Source organism: Lasioglossum baleicum, chromosome 1, assembly GCF_051020765.1.
Source record: "Lasioglossum baleicum chromosome 1, iyLasBale1, whole genome shotgun sequence".
Taxonomy (NCBI): domain Eukaryota; kingdom Metazoa; phylum Arthropoda; class Insecta; order Hymenoptera; family Halictidae; genus Lasioglossum; species Lasioglossum baleicum.
In genome coordinates, this window is record NC_134929.1 from 19245286 (window position 1) to 19263789 (window position 18504).

Sequence of the window (18504 nt, forward strand, 5' to 3'; positions counted from 1 at the left end):
TGGTGCACGATGGTGCACCAGCCAAGTTCCCGCACTATCTCCTTTTACACGAAACAACTTACAGGTTTTTAGAGGCTTATAACTCGGCACTGGAGGCAGATGTAGAGACATAATTTCGTACACTTGTTAAATGCTATCATGTCTCAATATTGACAAACCATTAATCTTCCAACATTAGTTGGTTCCGAGATACAGGACCTCAAAAATCGTTAAATTTGTCACTGACTGACTGACAGACAGATCATCAAAACCTTTTGGGTACTTCCCATTGACCTAGAAGCTTGAAATTTGCTACATAGGTCCACCATGACAAACACTCAAAGGAATAATTATCAAAGTTTGTAATTTTACACCTTAAACTGGTTGTATTAAAAAAAAAAAACATTACGAAATAGGTACGTAGGATAGATAGCAGCGTAACATACATAAGTACATATACGTTTTATTAGCTTCGAAGTCGCAACAAATACTGATGAAAAAACAATCGCTCTAACGTAAACAAAAGAAACTGCACCTAAATTATTCAAACTTGGCCGTTACTTTTTAAACCAATGGCCATAAAAGGTGTTAGGTAGCCGCCAAGTTTGAATAATTTAGCCTTGCATGTAACTCTTCAAAAATTAAATAGCGTTCTTTTTTAAACTAATTTTTACAAACGCTTTTTTCAGTATTGCAAGAGGTATTTCTAAGCCAACGAACTGGGCCGTATTTTGTTTGATCTCACAAGTTTTTACTGCCATAGGAACCTGGTTCCTGTTTACAGGATGTTTCTGTTGGGATTCAATTATCTCGAATCATCATGTATTTTAAAATTACTGAAAGTAGAAAGAAAATTCTTGTCCATTGTATAAAGTATAAAACAACGCATGCCAGCCAGTTTTTATGCCCGATAGGTTTAGCGTTGCCGTGACTGAAGATTGCTGTTATCTGAATCGCGAGATCAAATGCCACAGAGTGAAGTTGAACAGACCTGCAACAGCAGTTTTCGAGCATGTTGAGGTCTCCTGCCAGTCACAGTTTCACCGACGAATCCTGTTGCTCGCGGTTCTATTTCCGTCGTCTTCGAATGTCGGCAAGGCTAACGAGGATCCGTGAAAGTCGTGGTTCCGACGTCTCGACGGGTAATATCGATCTTCCGGTTTACCAGCGTCGTTCGTCTCACGATGCCGCGGAACTTAGCGCCGCAAGATTTCTCACGTATCATTAGGTTCCACGGTGCGGCGATAAAATGATAAACCTTTGCTCCGTCATGCATTATCCTGTCTACTTTGGCTGGGTAATGCCGAGGATCACGGGACCCCCTCGCGACCCCTCCTATCTACGGAAGACGACCTATTACCCCGACAGACTCTGGAAATGGGGAATTATCCCCTTTCGCCGCAGATAACAGGTCCGAGTGCCGTTACCTGGCCACTGTTTACCAACTCTTTCGCGGTCCGCGTCGAATCTGTTTAATCTCTTCTTTGGATCTTTGCGCGGCCATTCAGAACCATAAAAACCTCTCCATCCGCGTGTTCGTAAATTTATGGGTGTCTCGCAGGCTTCTGCAATTAAATCGCGAGCTATTTTCTAGAGTTCATTGAACCCGACGAACCATCCTGGCAAATACTTACACCGCATACCACAGAAGCTGTGAGATTTTTATAATTTTAATAAATGCATAAAATAATCCCGTTAACGGCTGAACAGCGGATCTTTATGCAAAAGAAAAATTTTGTGCCTAAATTGCAACAAACTGGAGCGAAATAGAAAGTTATTTTCTTTCTTGTTTAATAGGCTGAAAATAATATAATAATATTTTTCTCATTTTACTCATATTTTACTCGTTTGTCATAAAATCCACAGTCTGGTAATGACAAATTACAAATATCGACAATTTTAAAAAATTGTTTCGAATCACGGCATGATAATTCTCGGTACCATGACTCGAGTGCAAAGGGCTGTTACTTGGCGACTTGAAAATTTCCGGATTTCATCCGTTTTGTTGAAACGCAATCACTTGCACGAGCCACGTCACAAAGGACGCTGCAATTTAATTGTTTCCGAGGAAGATCCCCGTGGAAGGTCCGGCGAATTTCTAGGAGCGATGCGCTCTCTTTTAAATCGGATAGAAGTTTGTGGACGATTGCACAGACGACCACTCGACAGAGATCATCCTGCACGATGGAGAAACGGTGCAAGTGGTTCTGCCGCGTGTCCCGTAAACCTTTTTCCCCGTCTGCGGAACAGTGTCGAGTGTAGAAGCGACAGCGGAAAACGAGTAGCACTTTGTACAAAGGCCGTACCACTGAAAATGGCGTCTCCTTCTTCGGCCGAATGCATTTCCCGTTGAGTGGAAGCGTCCTGAGTCCGTCGGGTGCCTGTGTATGTATGTGAGAGAGCGTGTGACAGTGTGGGTGTGCTGACCACGTCCCGAACTGGTCGAATCCCGGCCAAGTTTAGGCGAGCCAGAATGCGTTTTCGATGACGCGCTGTGGCAGTTGTTTCCATTGATCGACTGAAAGCACGCGTGGAAAGCGAATTGATTAGTCATTGTTATAAATTAATAGGAACTCGTGCATTCATAACACGGGAATTCATTTAGGATTTGACGACTGTACCGACTAGACCGCGGATCTTTATTCACGTATTCATTTTTTTTCTCAAATGCATAATGTGCAGTCCTTTTTAAGTGGTGCCTTAAAAGAGAGTCGAGAAAGGGTTAATTTTCTAGCATCCGTTGCTCTTCCAGTTTCAACGAGCACACACTGTAGCCTGCCAAGGACACTGTATATTCTTGCGACTCTAAAAAGGTCAAAGGACAAGACTGCGAGAGGGTGTACTCCGAAAGGGTAAAGGTGTTAGCAGCATTTTCCAAGATGGATGCACAATTACAAAGGGTTTTCTAGAAATGCAAGCTGCAACTATTCTGAGTGCCTGAGATAATTGTATCGTAAGGGTTCTCTTATAGGTTGCAAAAGACTGACATCATTCTATCCACCTGTGAGAACAGAAAATGTCACAGCATCAAAGATCTTAAAAGCGAGAAACTCGCGTGTCGGGTCGTTAATGTTCACAAATAAATTTTCACTGTTCTAGATTTTTAAAGAAATCTGCGAAAATTCTGGAATACAACTGTTTAAATCGTTAATGGGGGGAAATAAATATTTAGGACATAAACAAACCCAGTTAATTAATTAAAATGTTTAAAGAAGGAAAGGTAGGTCTGTCTCGTTTCTTGTAATTGATCGAGAATTTTTATTTTGCATAAAGCTCGGCACAGTCCATACATTACCAAATAAGCGAGTCCAACAGCGACCGTCGCTGCGCGTGAAAGGTGCATTATTAACTGCTCCTGTTCGTAATGGCAACGTGTCGAAGGTGCGCGAAAGATCACTGATAAATAACGAGCAGCCGCTTTCCCGTCGGTGAAAATTTACGGGATTCACGCATCGTGGGCGTCGACGTTTTAACCCAGTTGCCTTGACCGAGATGCACGTGCCTGGTGTTACATAAGTGCGGCGAAGCGATCGGCCGCGAGCGTGTGCGTCGTGTGCATGGGATGCGTATTGGCAGAAGTTGTGCATCGCGTTCGCGCAATACAATCGAGGGAAAACGGCGAGCGATTTCCATGTACCATCACGGATGGTCACCCACAAGTTGCTTACAGTCGCTCCAAACTGCTAAATCTTGATTCGTTGCCGGTGTGCGAACGATTGATGCCGTTCAAACATTCAAACACGTTGGATAACTACGTGGTTGCACAAAATCTTATCAATTCGTGTCGTGTCGGTCATGTATAAATGACACAATATTTTTTGTTGAACTTAATATAATCAATTTTTACTACAATCTTTTAAGTATTCTGTATAGTAATTTTGAAGATCAATTTTTACCACAATCTATTCAGTATTCTGTATAGCAATTTTGAAGATCAATTATTACCACAATCTATTAAGTATTCTATATCTATAGTAATTTTTAGTGGTGCTTTTTTTCAGAGTGTGAAAAAGAAACTAACTTTCTATTTCACTGTATTTTGTCGCAATTCAATTCGAACATTTTTATTCCATAGAACTCCATATTGCGATACCTCGTGGGAATTGAGACCACGTGCATGCAACGCTGTGCATAATGTGTTAACACGATTGAAAACACGTTTGGAACGACCAACATGCATCACGCACGATCGAAAATCGTAAATAGTATAACCGGAGTCTAATTTGTCTACCGGACGTGTCTTCGATTCCCATACAGTGAGCCCGTCTCTTTCCGTTCTCCGGTTTGTCTCGCTCGCGTGCTCGGCCTCACAGAAGAATGTTAAGAAACGCTTGGCGAGACATAAACGCGCAATTATGCGCGTGAAATATTCATAGGGAACGGTCGACGATAGTTGCGCGTACATCAACGACAGAAACGGTGGGACACGGGGCGAAAAAAGATAGCGTTTCCATTCCGATACGGCGAGCATCGTCCGCGAGCGTGTATACAGGGTGTTTCCGAAGTCGTGGTACGTGTGACAAATCGTGATTCTACTGGCTACAGATTTCGAACTCGACGGATTTCCAAACCCGTTTTTCTCAAAAACGAGGCTTCAAACCAAAAAATGTTCCTGCTCCTTTTCGATTTGTTCTTGCGCGTAGAATCACCGCCGTCTGTATCATGATTTCGGCAACACCCTGTACTCGTCGGTGCCGTGCGGCTTTTTATATCGCGCTGTTAAGGTGAAACATTGCAACGATTTACTTGCGTACGTACTCGCGAGCCATTCTCTATTCTGACTCTGCTTTACGACACACCGTAATTTTTTAATTCCGGCGCGCTTTTACGACGCGGAATATAAACGCGCGATTAAAGAGGCGCGGCTCGTTACACAAAACGACGCCCGTTTACGAGTTCAACAAGCGCAATGACGGGTCCCGCTCGCTCGCCGAAGACGAATTTAGACTTCTCACTTTGGATGCGCATCTCGGATGAGATCCATCCTAAGGTGCGAGGATTATTTTCATCTGCGTTTCAAACATGATCATCCGCAGTGATCGGTGAACTAGACCACTTTTAATGAGTTGACTCGGTGATTCACCTATGCGATATAAAAGTGAAGAATTAACCGGATGATTCATAATGAAACAGCGAAATAGCCGTGACAAGCCCAAGTCTGTTCAAACAAGCAAACAGTGTTCGTTTTCACCGTTAAGTTTCAATGCCGCGGTTTTATGCAGATAATTTGCGCCGGCGAAGTTCGAGAATGTCTCTTTCATCTTCCGAATTACTGAATTGTATGCTATCATTGAAGAAGTATAAATGGTTTTTCGTCTTTCGTATTCATTGCGGATGAATCCTCGAAGTGCATCCAAAGTGAGGAAGTGTAAATTCGCTATTCGAAAGAATTCTTTTCGAGAAGAAAACACGGATTCGCCAAGTGCAAGATAGAAACGCGTGCAGAAGCGGGCACGAGAGCTAACCGAAAGGAACGTCGCCGCTTGGGAAACGGCACAGTGCCATTGGAATACCGGTGACGTTCGCGTATAGAATGCGCGATAGAGATGCATAGAATTCTTCGATATACCCATACGCGATTGCTGGTCGCCGCCAAGCTGAATAGCACCGTGTAACTCTTGGCCGAAGTTTTCTCACGGTTCACGCAGTTCCTCTGGTTTCCATCTTTTTATTCGGTTGCGAAATATTGAATTATACCATAACCACGGACATACGTGGAACGCCCGTCGATTAGTTAATTAGCTAATAACCGTGACGTTTACGATATCGTTATAGCCGCGGAGATTTTATGGAAATGGCTACTGCCGGGTCTCAATTAACTTTCGAAACGGCGGGGAAACGTCTCGTCGAAGGACCTCGCACGAGCAAATAGCACCGAAATAGTCGATGTTGATTCATCTCGAATTGGTAGCGTCGTTTGCTACGTATCCTAATTTTCTTCCTCGAATAGTAAAGCTTTGGTAGCTTTATCGAATTGAGAAGACCAATCAAAGACATCTGGAGTGAAAATTTGTCTACTTTAAAGAAATGTCAAAAAGATTTCTATTGGATAGGGAAAGGTGAGGTAAAATGGGACACTCTCTATCCTATTCTTTTCTTTTTCTTGCACTGAGAAAAAAATCCTGTCGAAACAAAAAAAATATATGTTGATTCAATAAGATGTACTATTGAATAGTGCCAATATCATATGAACTTATTTTAATATTTAATACTATTGAATTTCAATAGCAAAACTCATTTCCGCCAATCATATAAGCGAATAGCTTGACGTCAATGTTTTCAAAAAAATAAGATATGGCCTCAAACCAATTCCAGTACAAATCAATACATTTCTCAAATTTTTTTAACAACATATCTGATTGAAGGAAAAAGAGAAATATTACGAATAATAATGTACGGTATTGAATCGCGAATAATATTTTCAATCATTTCATGATAGACAATTCAAATACATCACGATTTGCTTCTAAATTTCATACTATTGAAAAGAATACATTGATATTCATCGAAGTAAAAAGATTACAATAACGCGCGTGTTATTGAAGTAACTACTTTTTTTTCTCAGTGTGGATAAATGAGTCAAACGACCAGAGACCGGTAAAGACATTATTCTAGAATTACTAGTTTGCATCAGTTTTCTCAAGTCAATGATTTCCCATTTCATCCACCTTCCTCTCCAACACTTTTTCCGTCATTTAATTCTTAAAATTGACTCATTAGATCCATCGAGAACTGTGCTAAAAATATTTCCCGTCCACAAGGGAGTTGAAGATCGTTATGTACAGCCATTTGTGGAGACTCACACATTGAAAAAGTAATCCGTGTACACTTTAAAGAACAGGTCTACTCGTTTCTCTAGAATCAACGTGAAAAATCGGTGTTTCCGTCGAGTTTATCATCGACGACGGTATTTCACGGGAACTGGCTGACACGCGGCAGTAATATTCCGCGCGATTTCGATTAGGGTGGAATTATCCCCTCTCCAGTAGTTTCGTAACGAGCGTGTTTCACCCCGGGAGCTGCGATTGACCCGATAAAAAAATTGCTAAAGCTGGCGAATGTTACTGAACAGTCTTTATGGTGGACGACAGGAAACAAATCATACCAAGCACGCGTCGCCCGTAGGGTTTACCCACGTGGATAGGATGGTTACGTGTCTACAACTATATGTAATCGTGGGCCAGTTTAATCGGGGAATCCTTGATCACTTTAATGCAAAGTTTAATCAACGTAATCACGTTTTTTTGAGAGAATTGATGATCACAATAGACTCGAAAGTTTGTGAGAATCTTCACCACATACTCTGTTATTTCTTCTTATTTTTTTATAGTGATTAATAAACACAGTTTCATTTTTCTCTTTCCGATTAGTAGAAGGACTAGAATCATGGCGACCGTCGACCCATGCTTTTCGAAACATCCAAAAAAAATATATAACTCGTGCAATTTTAATTATTTTTACTTGAAAAAAATCGCTAGTATACTACAAGTACCAATAAATATGTGCACATAATCCCAATGCGAAAGGTTTAAAAATTTCTCTAAGAAAATTCTTAAAAGTTCGCTCAAAACTAGTCCCGAACATAACTTATACGTTATGACCGATCGAATAAAAAGTCACTGAGCTTATGAGCACACCTAACAGACTCGCGTAGGAGTTTGCTTGACGGGGTCGTCGCTCACGGTGGGTGGCAGGGGCTGGCTGCATCGCGAGCGCATCCTGTGCATTCCGGGCAACAGCAGCCGGGGAGACGAGCGGCCGAACACACGCGGGAAGACGCGAAACCCATTAGCGTTCCATTTGGGAGTCGCCGTACGAAAGCGTCGACGCGTTTATTTGTTGAAACGCGTTTCTCTCCGCCGCGTGTCCGTCGAAATGTCACGCGTGCCTCGAAATGTTCACGTATCGCCGTATTAACCGCATTGCTCTCGAGCCGCGTAGCAAACCGGATGGAACGGAGGTAAAATGGCCCCGGATATATCGAGGGCGAGAGAGCACGCGACCGAGAAAACTTGTCAGCATCAACGTCTCGGCGCACAATGTTATCGACCGCAGGAGTGGCCGATACCACCTATATCCGCGGCGTTATTTTTCCGTTTTTACAGCCGGCATTGTGTCACCGTGCTTCGTCGAACGCTGTGCTTCGCCTTTGGATAGGGTCGCATAGTTTCCAGTGTCTAGTGCCGCGAGGTCGCCTCGGATTTCAGAGAGGCGTTCGAGCCTGAACAACGACTCTCGAAGAGAGCTAGAAGAGTACCACTCTTCGCCCCGTTCACCCTTGCATCGATCTGCGCTCGTCTTTTCTCCGATCCAACCCCTTTGCACCCTGTCTTCCTCGATGGAGAAACATCCTTAAGAGCGAGTATGTAGCTACGAACTCGTTCGCTGTTTCGGCCCGGAAAAATGTGTATCTGTATCCTGGAATGTTCCTTGAAATGTCTGGAAAGTTTCGGAGAGCTACGTCAAACCGTTCGTTCAGGAAAAATTGTCGAAGCTGAATCGCTGAAAGCTTATCGACGGATTGGAGACCTTCTTGGGCCCGCAGCCGTGTGCCAATTTTTTCTTATCGGGGGATGAAAGCAATGAAACGTTTGGAATAGGTAGGCTTGATTCAACAGGTCTTAAGGAATATTCACGTGTTTTTGTTCTAAGCTGAATTTCTCCGGAGCTGCTAAATTCGTGCAAGAGAAAATGGGAGTATTGTGACAATTTGCATCGGGATCCCCGGGGTAACGAGTTCCCGGTCGTCCGTAAGAGGGTGCTCGAGCATCGACCGTTGCCTGGAAGACAGGAATAAGTAAGGAGGTAGATCGCGAGGCTCGATAAGGATGCTGCTGGTCGGCGGACAGTTGTAATTAGAGTACACGTCTCGCAACGAGACCTGTGCTATTTATGCGTCCCCGTCCGTCCGCTAATTCCAGTCGCGGAATCTTTGGTTCCATTCGCGTGGAACGGCCCGTATTATTATTGCAGGGCTTATCGAGCGGTTCGCGGGTCTCCGCCCTATGAAATATAAATCCGAGGCGACACGATTTCTACGGAATGCCATTTACCATTGTAACAGACCGGCGCAGAAACAATGAACCCTGCCGCCGGTTACTTATGTCCCGGTGCACGCCGTTGCGCGATCTAAACGCGAGCAAATCAATCGCCCGGTGGTTTCTTTTCCTATGTGCTTCCGAGCCTCAACGAAAGACCCACTAGATGACCATTATCGCAGCCTGGTTTTCAAAGAAGAGGCTTTAGATACTACGATAATAGCTGCTCGCCTATCGCTACCCACATGCTGAGCCCGAAGTGGACCAGCCACTGCGACTGTCGATGCACCACGGGTTTCATCGCTCGGGAAGCCGCGATGCATCATTCTCGACGGCTTAGCTACCTGTGACGATTTAAGAGGCCTTAGAGAATCGTAGATTGAGGATTAGGCTTTTTAACCCTTTGCGAGATTACGTCGAGCCTCACTCGCGTCACATCTCCTTTCAGATAGGTCTGCGTCCAACTCACACATTTTTAACACAATGATTAGTAGACGACGGAAACAGAATTCAAATGAGAATGTACTTCTTCCTTGAATGTCTTCTCCTTTTAACGCAACAGCGTTTTTAAATTCTTTTAAAAACTCACTATTTTGTATTCCGCCCCGTAACTTTTAGCCCGTGACACCTTCCACCGTGGTCTATTAATCAATTCTTGAACGTTGAGTTACCTCAAATAGCGGCGTCCATTAATTTCTTTCGGGGCTGTTATCTGGAAGGAAATTGTTAAGCTTCTTATCAATGCAGTTATTAAAATACCTGTTAACAGTAGATTAACCGTTCCTTTTTCAGTCAGGCTGTTCTCTCCAAGGTAAAGTGTTAATTTCGCCATAAAGTTGCACATGGAACACGGACAAAGTGGTACGACGGCTACACAGATTTGTGGGTCATCGTATAATGAAAATGATTTCAGTCAGGTCGCGTGTGCGAAGTTGTCGGATCTACCGCGTTTATTTAGCCCAATGTCGCCGTTCGGAAAATTTATCGTAGCTGAATCGTTTAATTGCATGTATGTATCTGATTTGATAACAATTGGCGAGATCGCCACGATAAAGGTGACGAATCGAAATCGACCCGGTCTAAAATTAATCGAAGTCCACCAGCCTCGCCTTGACCGGACCTCCTTATTGCTCGCGCGCATACAGTCGTCTATTCAATGAAAATGCACGTGGGCCTTTTGTTTATGTAAATAACCGCGGTAACGAGCACTTGCGGTAACGCCATTGTTCCAACGAGAAGGGAAGGGGCGACCTTGTGTCTATGCGGCGAACAATAATGAAACGGTTTAGGGTGCGGTTATACTGAATGTGATTTTCTCTCTGACACATATTGGTCGTGTCACTTGTTTCGATGCGTCCGTAATGCGCTCGAAACGTTCCTGCGAGCTGTTCAATGTTCCCTGGGTTGTTTTTAACCGACTTCGACAAAGAAGGAGGTTACTCAATTCGATCTGTATGTGCCTTTTTTCCGCTTTTTTTTATGTATGTTCACCGATTAGGCCGAGATGGATGGACCAATCGGAAAGAAACCTTTTGCATCTTGTAGAGTTTGTCCCCGGTGTGGTCCCGTGAAAAAAATTTGCATTTTTTTAATCCTTACGATTTTATTTGCGAAAGTGTAGGGTGGTGATGCCGTTGTGAACTCCGCTGAATGTTAGATATTAGGAACAGTAACGACGCGATGTCGTTACCATTATTGATTGCGGCTCTCAGATATTTATGAATTACGATTTGGAATGTGACGGTTGACAGACAAAGACGTTTTTGTAAATCTCACACGGAGATTTGTGAATATTCAGACGAAAGATATCTTTGATCCTACATTTCATGTATGTTCACCGATTACTCCGAGATGGATGGACCAATCAGTGTAGGGTATATCTCCCGATTGGTCCCTTGATAAAAAGTGTGAAATAAAAAGATTTTATAAAAAAAATTAAACCGACTTCGCGAAAAAACGCACTAAAAAGTATAAAATAATTTCCATTTAATTTATGTGAATACACACGAACTTAAATACAATACAATTTTTTTGTAGGCGGCGCAAAATTGAAAATTTTCGACACTGGAAATTACGAAAATCCTTAAATTCTTCTACATGTTTTTACATATGTATTAATGTATCTTCTTTTTCCCACCTACTGATTTCCAAGCCCACCATATTCCAATGAAATCATAATCAGCAACATCTGTCATTTGGATAATTTTGAATTTTGCACCGCCTCCGAAAAGATTGTATTGAATTTATTTTCGAAGTCGGTTTAGTTTTTTTTTAATAAAATTTTTTTATTCTTAGATCGAATATTTACTATTTTTATTCTGTATCAAAATCTGCAGCTAATGTGTTGGAATAATGAGATTGATTAAGTGCATTAATTCCCAATTGTAAATTCTCAAAGCAACAAGAATTACATCGAAATTTCACATCTAGAATGGGATTTAGTACGTTTGTACGTTTTCTACGTTGTTGATTGGAGTTATCGAATGAATCTTATTAGCGATAGGCGATAGAAGGCCTGATACCACGAGACCTGAATACTTGGCCTGGCTTCTTTAAAAAATCGCTAGGCCATTGGCGTGCACGCGTGGTTGAATGCGCGGCGCTCGCCGTTGCGTATCTGCGCGAAAGACACTTTACGGTTCATTTACCCTGTCGCGCAGACAGCGGAGCTTCGAAACAGCTTTCGAGGGGGTCTCTTTCACCCGTCGGATCAAAAGATCGATGGTTCGGATCGGATGGAAACCAATTTTAATCGGAGCTTTCGTTCCCATTTCCACTTTCCTCTCTCTTATTCGCGGGGGCACGTTGGATTGAAAGCGGCTGAACAAAAATATTGATAGTTAATCAATCGCGGCCGAAAGGATTTCGACGAGAGTCTGGCGACCCTCCGCTCTTCCTGATTCCTCGCGTTGGAATCGAAGCGGGCAGCAATTAGATCTCGCTCGAGTATTTGTCCGGTGAATCGAGGAGACGAAAACAAACCGGACCGTTAATTCTGTCGTGGAAACGGGATCGATCGGGTTCGTCTCTTGTTAACAAGCCGATTCCGCGGCTGCAATTAGAATAAACATTCGTCCATTTTGGGCCCGAGCTCCGTTCCAGCAAGCAGCGTCGGACTCGCTAGGCCGGGACCGGTTTCAAAAGTGTCCGCGCGCGAAAGTCGCCGGTTCTGGAGCGATGCAATTCCGAATGCGAACACCGCTGAATCCGCTCCCTCGAGCGCGCACATGGCCGAAAAATGCTCGGCGAATCGAAAGCGATCTCGCGAAAGGTCACGTTTAATTTTACGCGGATCGATCCGACGTCGCGTTCTCCGCTTTTAAGCGGTCTCCCGCTTTGTCGAACCGGCTCGAATGCATCGGAACGCTGCCTGCCGTGCCGTGCCGCGGCGCGGCGGCAGGAAAGGTTTAACCCACATGCACGCACGCGAAAGAATACGGTTCCGCGGGAAAAACTTGCAGTTTTACGAGCAACGCCGCTGAAAAGCGGCATGTATTATATGACGGGAACTCGGACGGCTATAGTTTGTACACGTGTAATCTCGCTGTTACTGCTGTTATCGGAAACTCGGTCGTTTATAAACCGCGTAAAGAGGTTCTACATTATCTAATCAACAGTAGACCTAATATTTTGTGTTCTAAATATCTTTAAACTGCATTAGAAACTTAGACGCGTTTTAAATAGCATTTTGCTGCATTCGCAGTTTAATAATCACGAACTGGTGCTATTATAGCGGAATTTCCGCCGCATCTTCGAAACGAATGGACATATCAACTAGCCAAAATTCCTGTATATTCTTCAAACATAGTAGAACGAACCGACAAAGTTTCAGGTCGATCCTCGCACCGGTCTCGCTGTCATTAATCGCGGAAGCTAGCCGTTTCGGGGGCGACCCCTTAACGCGTCATCGGAGCGCAGCGCTGGTAAATCAGGAACAGATAAGCCGTATATCGCGGGGCGGTTCGACAGCCGGCTACGCGTACTGTACGTACACCGTCGAATTTTTTTTATGAGTCGCTCGTTCCCGTTCACCGAAAAACGAGGAGTCGAAACGTCGGGAGTTTTACGAGCGGCCGTTATTTCGCAAACTTTCGATCATAAACGTGTTTCGCCGGCCGATGGAGGAGTTGGTAGGCGATGGCCGATCGATGCCAGATCTATTATCGGTGGAGCAGAGGGTCGGCTATCACGTGGCGATCTGTTGCGATCGTAAAGCAGTCGAGTGGCGGCCAGATGATAGCGAGCGTTGCGTTAATTGTCACGGATGCGTGGCTCTGGCTGTGCAACCACCATGCCGTTTCTTGTTATTTTAAGCATTTAGAAGGGGAAATTGAAATTTGGGATCACTTAATTTGCTAATTATAGTCCAATTGTATTCCCACCCAATTGTACCGGGTAATTATGATATCCTAACAAAAACATCCTGTAAACAGGAGCCAAGTTCCTATGGCCGTAAAAAGTTGTGATTTTCGTCATGTTTTTTTCAATTCAATCCATTTAAGGTGTAAAATTTCAAACTTTGATAATTATTACTTTGAGTGTTTGTTATGGTGGACCTATGTACCAAATTTCAAGCTTGTAGGTCAATGGTAAGTACCCAAAAGGTTTTGATGATCTGTCAGTCAGTCAGTCAGTGACAAATTTAGCGATTTTTGAGGTCCTATATCTCGGAACCTACTAATGTTGGAAGTTTAATGTTTTGTCAATATTGAGACATGATAGTATTTATCAAGTGTACGAAATTACATCTCTCCATCTGCCTCCAGTGCCGAGTTAGAAGCCTCTAAAAAACGGCTGAGTTGTTTCGTGTAAAAGGAGGTAGCTAGTGCACTACCGTGCACCTAGATAAATTTAACGGAAATCAATAAAGTAAGGAACGATCGGTGCAGAAATCGATGTCGAGTCTGGGTCGAGGCAAAGGATTAAACCTTGAGATACCATCAGAATAAATTCGGCTACGAAGAACAGGTTTCCAGTCCACTGTGGCAGCGCTACGTGATATTAAATTTCTGTCATTCTCGTTCCTCGCCCCGAGAAAACGGCTCCAATTATCCCTTGGTGAAAATCTCGCGAGACGTCGCGTCGGCCGGGCGGGGAACGCGGAAAAAGAGAGCGAGAGAGAGAGAGAGAGAGGTCGCTCGCGGAAATATTCCCGTCACGGCCGCAGGTATTCGCGGCGACCTGGAAAATTATCACGGTTAATCCCATTTGCCCGGCGAGATAGGAATTAATGCGGCTAGCGGCCGTTTCCCCGACGCTCATTAGGGAAATGCCCTTAAATTCGACGCGTGGATCGCCGCGGACCGAAGCAGCGCTTCCGTTAATGAACTCCCGACGGTCTCTTTGCACAGGTGCGCCTCTCCTCTCCTCTCTCCGACGATGTCGACGTCAACCGCGGAGGAAGCGGAAAAACGAAAAACACATATGTCTCTCGGACTCGAGGCAAACGCACCGTCAAAACAGCAACGGCACGTGACCGGGAAACGGAAAAATTCGTGCGCGAATGTATATCGCATTATGTCTCCGAGAAGCGATACATGCTCGAACACGGTGAACGCGCCCCACTGCTGACTTAAGCCTCGTTCGATAACCGTTTCGTAACGATCCTTCTCTCTCACTGACATTTGACGTATCCAGTATAAATAAACGATTGTGCCGCGCGTCCAGTGCAAATAATCGTTTAATAAATGCCACGGCAATACGCACCTGCGGCTTTGAGACCCGACATTTAGTGAGCGCTGATTTCACCGCTCGGGAAAAACCGCTCGTGCCCCCAGGCTCTTGGGTCTCCTATTATAGTCTGTTTTTGACGATTTGCAAACCAAAATATGTTTACGTTTTCGTGTAATGCGCAACGACTCGCGCTGTAACTCATTTACCAGATGCTGAAATGATCGTATTGCAGCTGTTCAAACGATTTTATTGATTTATATGTTTACCCCGAGTCGACCTTTGGTTGACCTCCACAGTCTTCGAAAATATACTAAAAAGGAAGTACACTGAACAGAGAGTTAGATCCGTGCGTCTAATCAATTTATAACGACGGATTTTATGCATGCGCATCCTGTCACAAATTTCTATTACAATTATGATAAAACGAACAGCCACTTCGTCCAATCAGCGTACAGATCACGCACAGCTAACCGGTTAAAGAAATGTGTCCTAAACGTGAAAACTGGAGCACCAGTCAAATATGCACTTCGGCAGTGAAACGTCAAGGAATTTGAAAGGTGGTTGATCGATCCGGCTCGTGTCCTCTTGGTTGATCAATGGAGCCTCGCTCTCCTGGAATAGAATGTCTGCTTTTTCCGTCTCTGGATCGACTTTACCGAATCGAGCCGAAGTGGGAGTACAGCGTCGAATCGCAGAGCCTCGTTGCGGCGGGAAGAGGTGGCGGGTTTAAATTCGCGGAATTAAAGGTCGGTAGTTCAGTGGAGGCGAGTTTAATATAGCGAGACGAGGGCGTTATTCCGGCGGCCGACCGGCCGATTAAATTAATTGAATTCGTCGCTCACGGCTTCAGGTGCAACTGCACGGCTTCGAAACTGGTCGGTCGGGCCCGACTTAACGGTGCACGCGAGGGCCAAGAACCTTTGCCCGTTCTCCGCACCTGGAATACAGATTGGCTTCTCGAGCCGCGAGCTCTCCTAAGCGACATCCGCCGCCTGATTGCCTCTATCACGGTGGCGCCGACCTTCGTCAAATTCGAGCACGTTTCAAAAGACCTTCGATACTTTGCTTCTGCCGTAAAGGTAGGAAAGAGGAATTTCCCTTTCGTGTTGCTCGACTGCTAATACCAGGTTCGTTCTCAAAAACGGTGCCTGATATTCCTCTTAACACATGCGTGACGTTCACAATCTTGCAATTTACTTAAATCGTAGACAAATTAATTTGATACACTTCGCTACCTAAAGTCGTGGTGCATTGCTTAACTAAATCATAGAGGCTCTATAACTTTCTTCATGTTTTTCAGAACATGATCCGCAAAAAATATGTATAGTTTTTCCGGGGAAAATTCGGAAAAATTCGCGCGGTGTAACGGCCTCGAAAATAAGAATAGTCCCTTAATCCCGTCGGAACGGCAGCGCTACCGTTTCGCCTCTTTAATTCTGGATTACTCGGGCTACCACGCGAGAAATTAACAGCGCACGAACAAGGAGATTCGAGTCCCGTTACAGGCCAGCTTTTCTGATCGCGCGTTTCGCCTCTCGGCTTGTAAACTACGGCTCGCCCGTGCACAGCTCGTTCCTGTTTGTCTCCGCTGTCGACCGGCGAACGAGATGCCTTCGCTCTCTGATAAGAGAGTAGCCATTACCGCAGAAATCGCTTCTGTAAACCGCGTTAGGCTGCTTTCGATTCACGCGACGTTTCATTGCTTTTTAAATCTTCCGACTTGGGACCAGTCCTTGTCAGTTCGGGATTTATCGCGAGCTTTCGTGCACGCGAAACGCCAAACCGTGGGCATCGGGTTCATCTCGCTAAACCGGGTTACCGGGCCGAACTACCCAATAACGTAAGACTGCTTCCATATTTCTGGCACGCGAGCCGGCGAACTCTTGACGGACGGGTCGTCCGGGTCGGGCCGCGTTTTCGAGCAAATGCTTCGAAATACAAGCACGAACGGCTTTTCCCTTTATTCCCAAAATAACCGGCCGCCCAGTCGATATACCCGGCTGCATAGGTGAGACCGTGTACGGAACCCGGCCGCCGGGATATTGAATTTGTATCGACAGACCCCCATTGACGATCGATCGACCTCGAACGCTGCGCCAGGCCAGGCAAGTCTCTTCTCTCTCTCTCTCTTCTATCGGGCGGGCTCGTCTCCGGGAAAAATTGCTGTCTTCGTACTGTACGCCCCCGTCGATAAAGCTATTAAACAGAATCTGACATACACGACGTTTCGCAGAATCTGTCCACAGCCACTCGGCGCGCGACTAAGCGGAAGCCTCGATAAGAAGGCAAATATTTCCCTAAGTGCTTCCCTCGAGACGCTTTTTCGACGATCTGTGGGAACGATCGCGTGGGATCGCTCGATTACTTGGATCGGCTTTCTTACGTTCTGTTTACACGATTGCCCATTTGCACATCGTGTACCCTTTAACGGTGTCGACAAATTTTCACGTTTCGATTCGGCCAGCATTCTTCTAACCGTTTTCGCACGTTAAGTCTTTATTACAGAAAAACAATATTTTCTATTTTTGTAAAATTGTCCAAGCAATTTTAGTTTCGTATAAAAACCCGCAGTCTAAATAGAAGTTCGAAGACCTAGGGACCCAAAAGCGGCGAATTTTCGGATCACTCCTTGCCCTGGCACAATGAATCCATTTTCTGTGCAACCGGGTTGAACGCGTTTAGCGTCGGCAGCAGCTTCCGGCGGCGTGTTTTTGCGCGGTTCTTTATTCCGTCACTCAAACGGGGGCAACAGTTCGGTCGGTGCAAAAAAATTTGCTCGAAATCCTGCGGATAAACAAGGATGGCGGGCGGTAACGAGCCGAACGAGGAAGTTTCCACATCGCGGATGGTAGAGGCGCCTCAAGCGGCGCCTGCCGCCTGCTGCCTGCCGCCTGCGAGTCAATCGGGCTCGGAGCGTAGCTTCGGCTACCACCGAATTCAGTTCACGGTGTTGACTGCTGGTTCGTGCATCGCGTTCCATCCTTGCTTCGTGGTCAAGGTGGACTCGTTGTCACGTGGTTGGTTTACCCGCTGCCGTTCCGCACAGAGAACGCCAGTCGGATCATTTCGTCGACGAGCACACGCATACAGATACAGTGACGTTGCGCGCGCGCGATGCGTACGTGTTGTTTTCCCGTTTCACCTGTCGGTCGCCCATGTGTCCGTACCATCGTCTACCGGTGCTGTGTGAGAACACCTGTTCTTAAACACGGGATTAATCCCCCGAACGATCCTTGAACTCTGCGAGTCTTACGCTACGAAGATCCCGGCAGTTCTCCGAAGAACAACAGTGTCGCACACCTGTTTTCCCGCGAGCAGTCGTCGAGAAATCGGGTGAGTGTGTTTTCCCCATCGACATCGTGATCTCTCCGATATCAATGGGATTTCTGTGGATTCATGGATCGATTTCGGAGCTCGCCGAAAAGGTCAGAAATTTCGTTTCAGGATCGCTCGACGATATAGTCGCGATCCCGTTAAAGTCAGGTGTTTAACGCAGCGTCGGCCATGCGGCCGAAGTTATTCAATTTGCAATTTGCTTCGCGAGTCGACGCTAATGCATCGAATAAATAAGCCCCGTCACCGGGGAACGCTCGGGCCACTTTGCCCTTGCTTTTCCAACGTGTATCTGCGCTCTCGCTGTTCGGGTCACTTTTGCGGAAAATTCTCCCCCGGAGGAAAATCCGCGTCGCGTCGCAACGGAATTTAGGCGAGTCGACCCTCGTGAATAATCATGGAGTTTGAAAGGTCCATTTTTCACGTTCCCCGCCCCGTTCCTCGAAGAATTCGGTGCGACCGGCTTCCTCCGCGGACACAA

The 18504-nt window shown here is 45.3% G+C and overlaps 1 protein-coding gene across 5 annotated transcripts in view; it reads left to right on the forward strand.

The window, feature by feature from the left end:
- The window catches only part of LOC143208960 (protein gustavus-like), a 258290-nt gene that overhangs the window by 8457 nt on the left and 231329 nt on the right, over positions 1-18504 (forward strand). The window contains exon 1 of one of the 5 annotated variants that reach the window (XM_076424040.1): positions 1817-18115. The exons of 2 other annotated variants lie outside the window; for them this stretch is intronic. In XM_076424040.1, the coding sequence (XP_076280155.1) occupies positions 18087-18115 (29 nt within the window). In that variant the 5' untranslated portion in view covers positions 1817-18086. Of the gene's footprint in view, positions 1-1816; positions 18116-18504 lie in introns of those variants that run through there. 2 more of the 5 variants (XM_076424070.1, XM_076424021.1) reach the window with 2 other exon arrangements.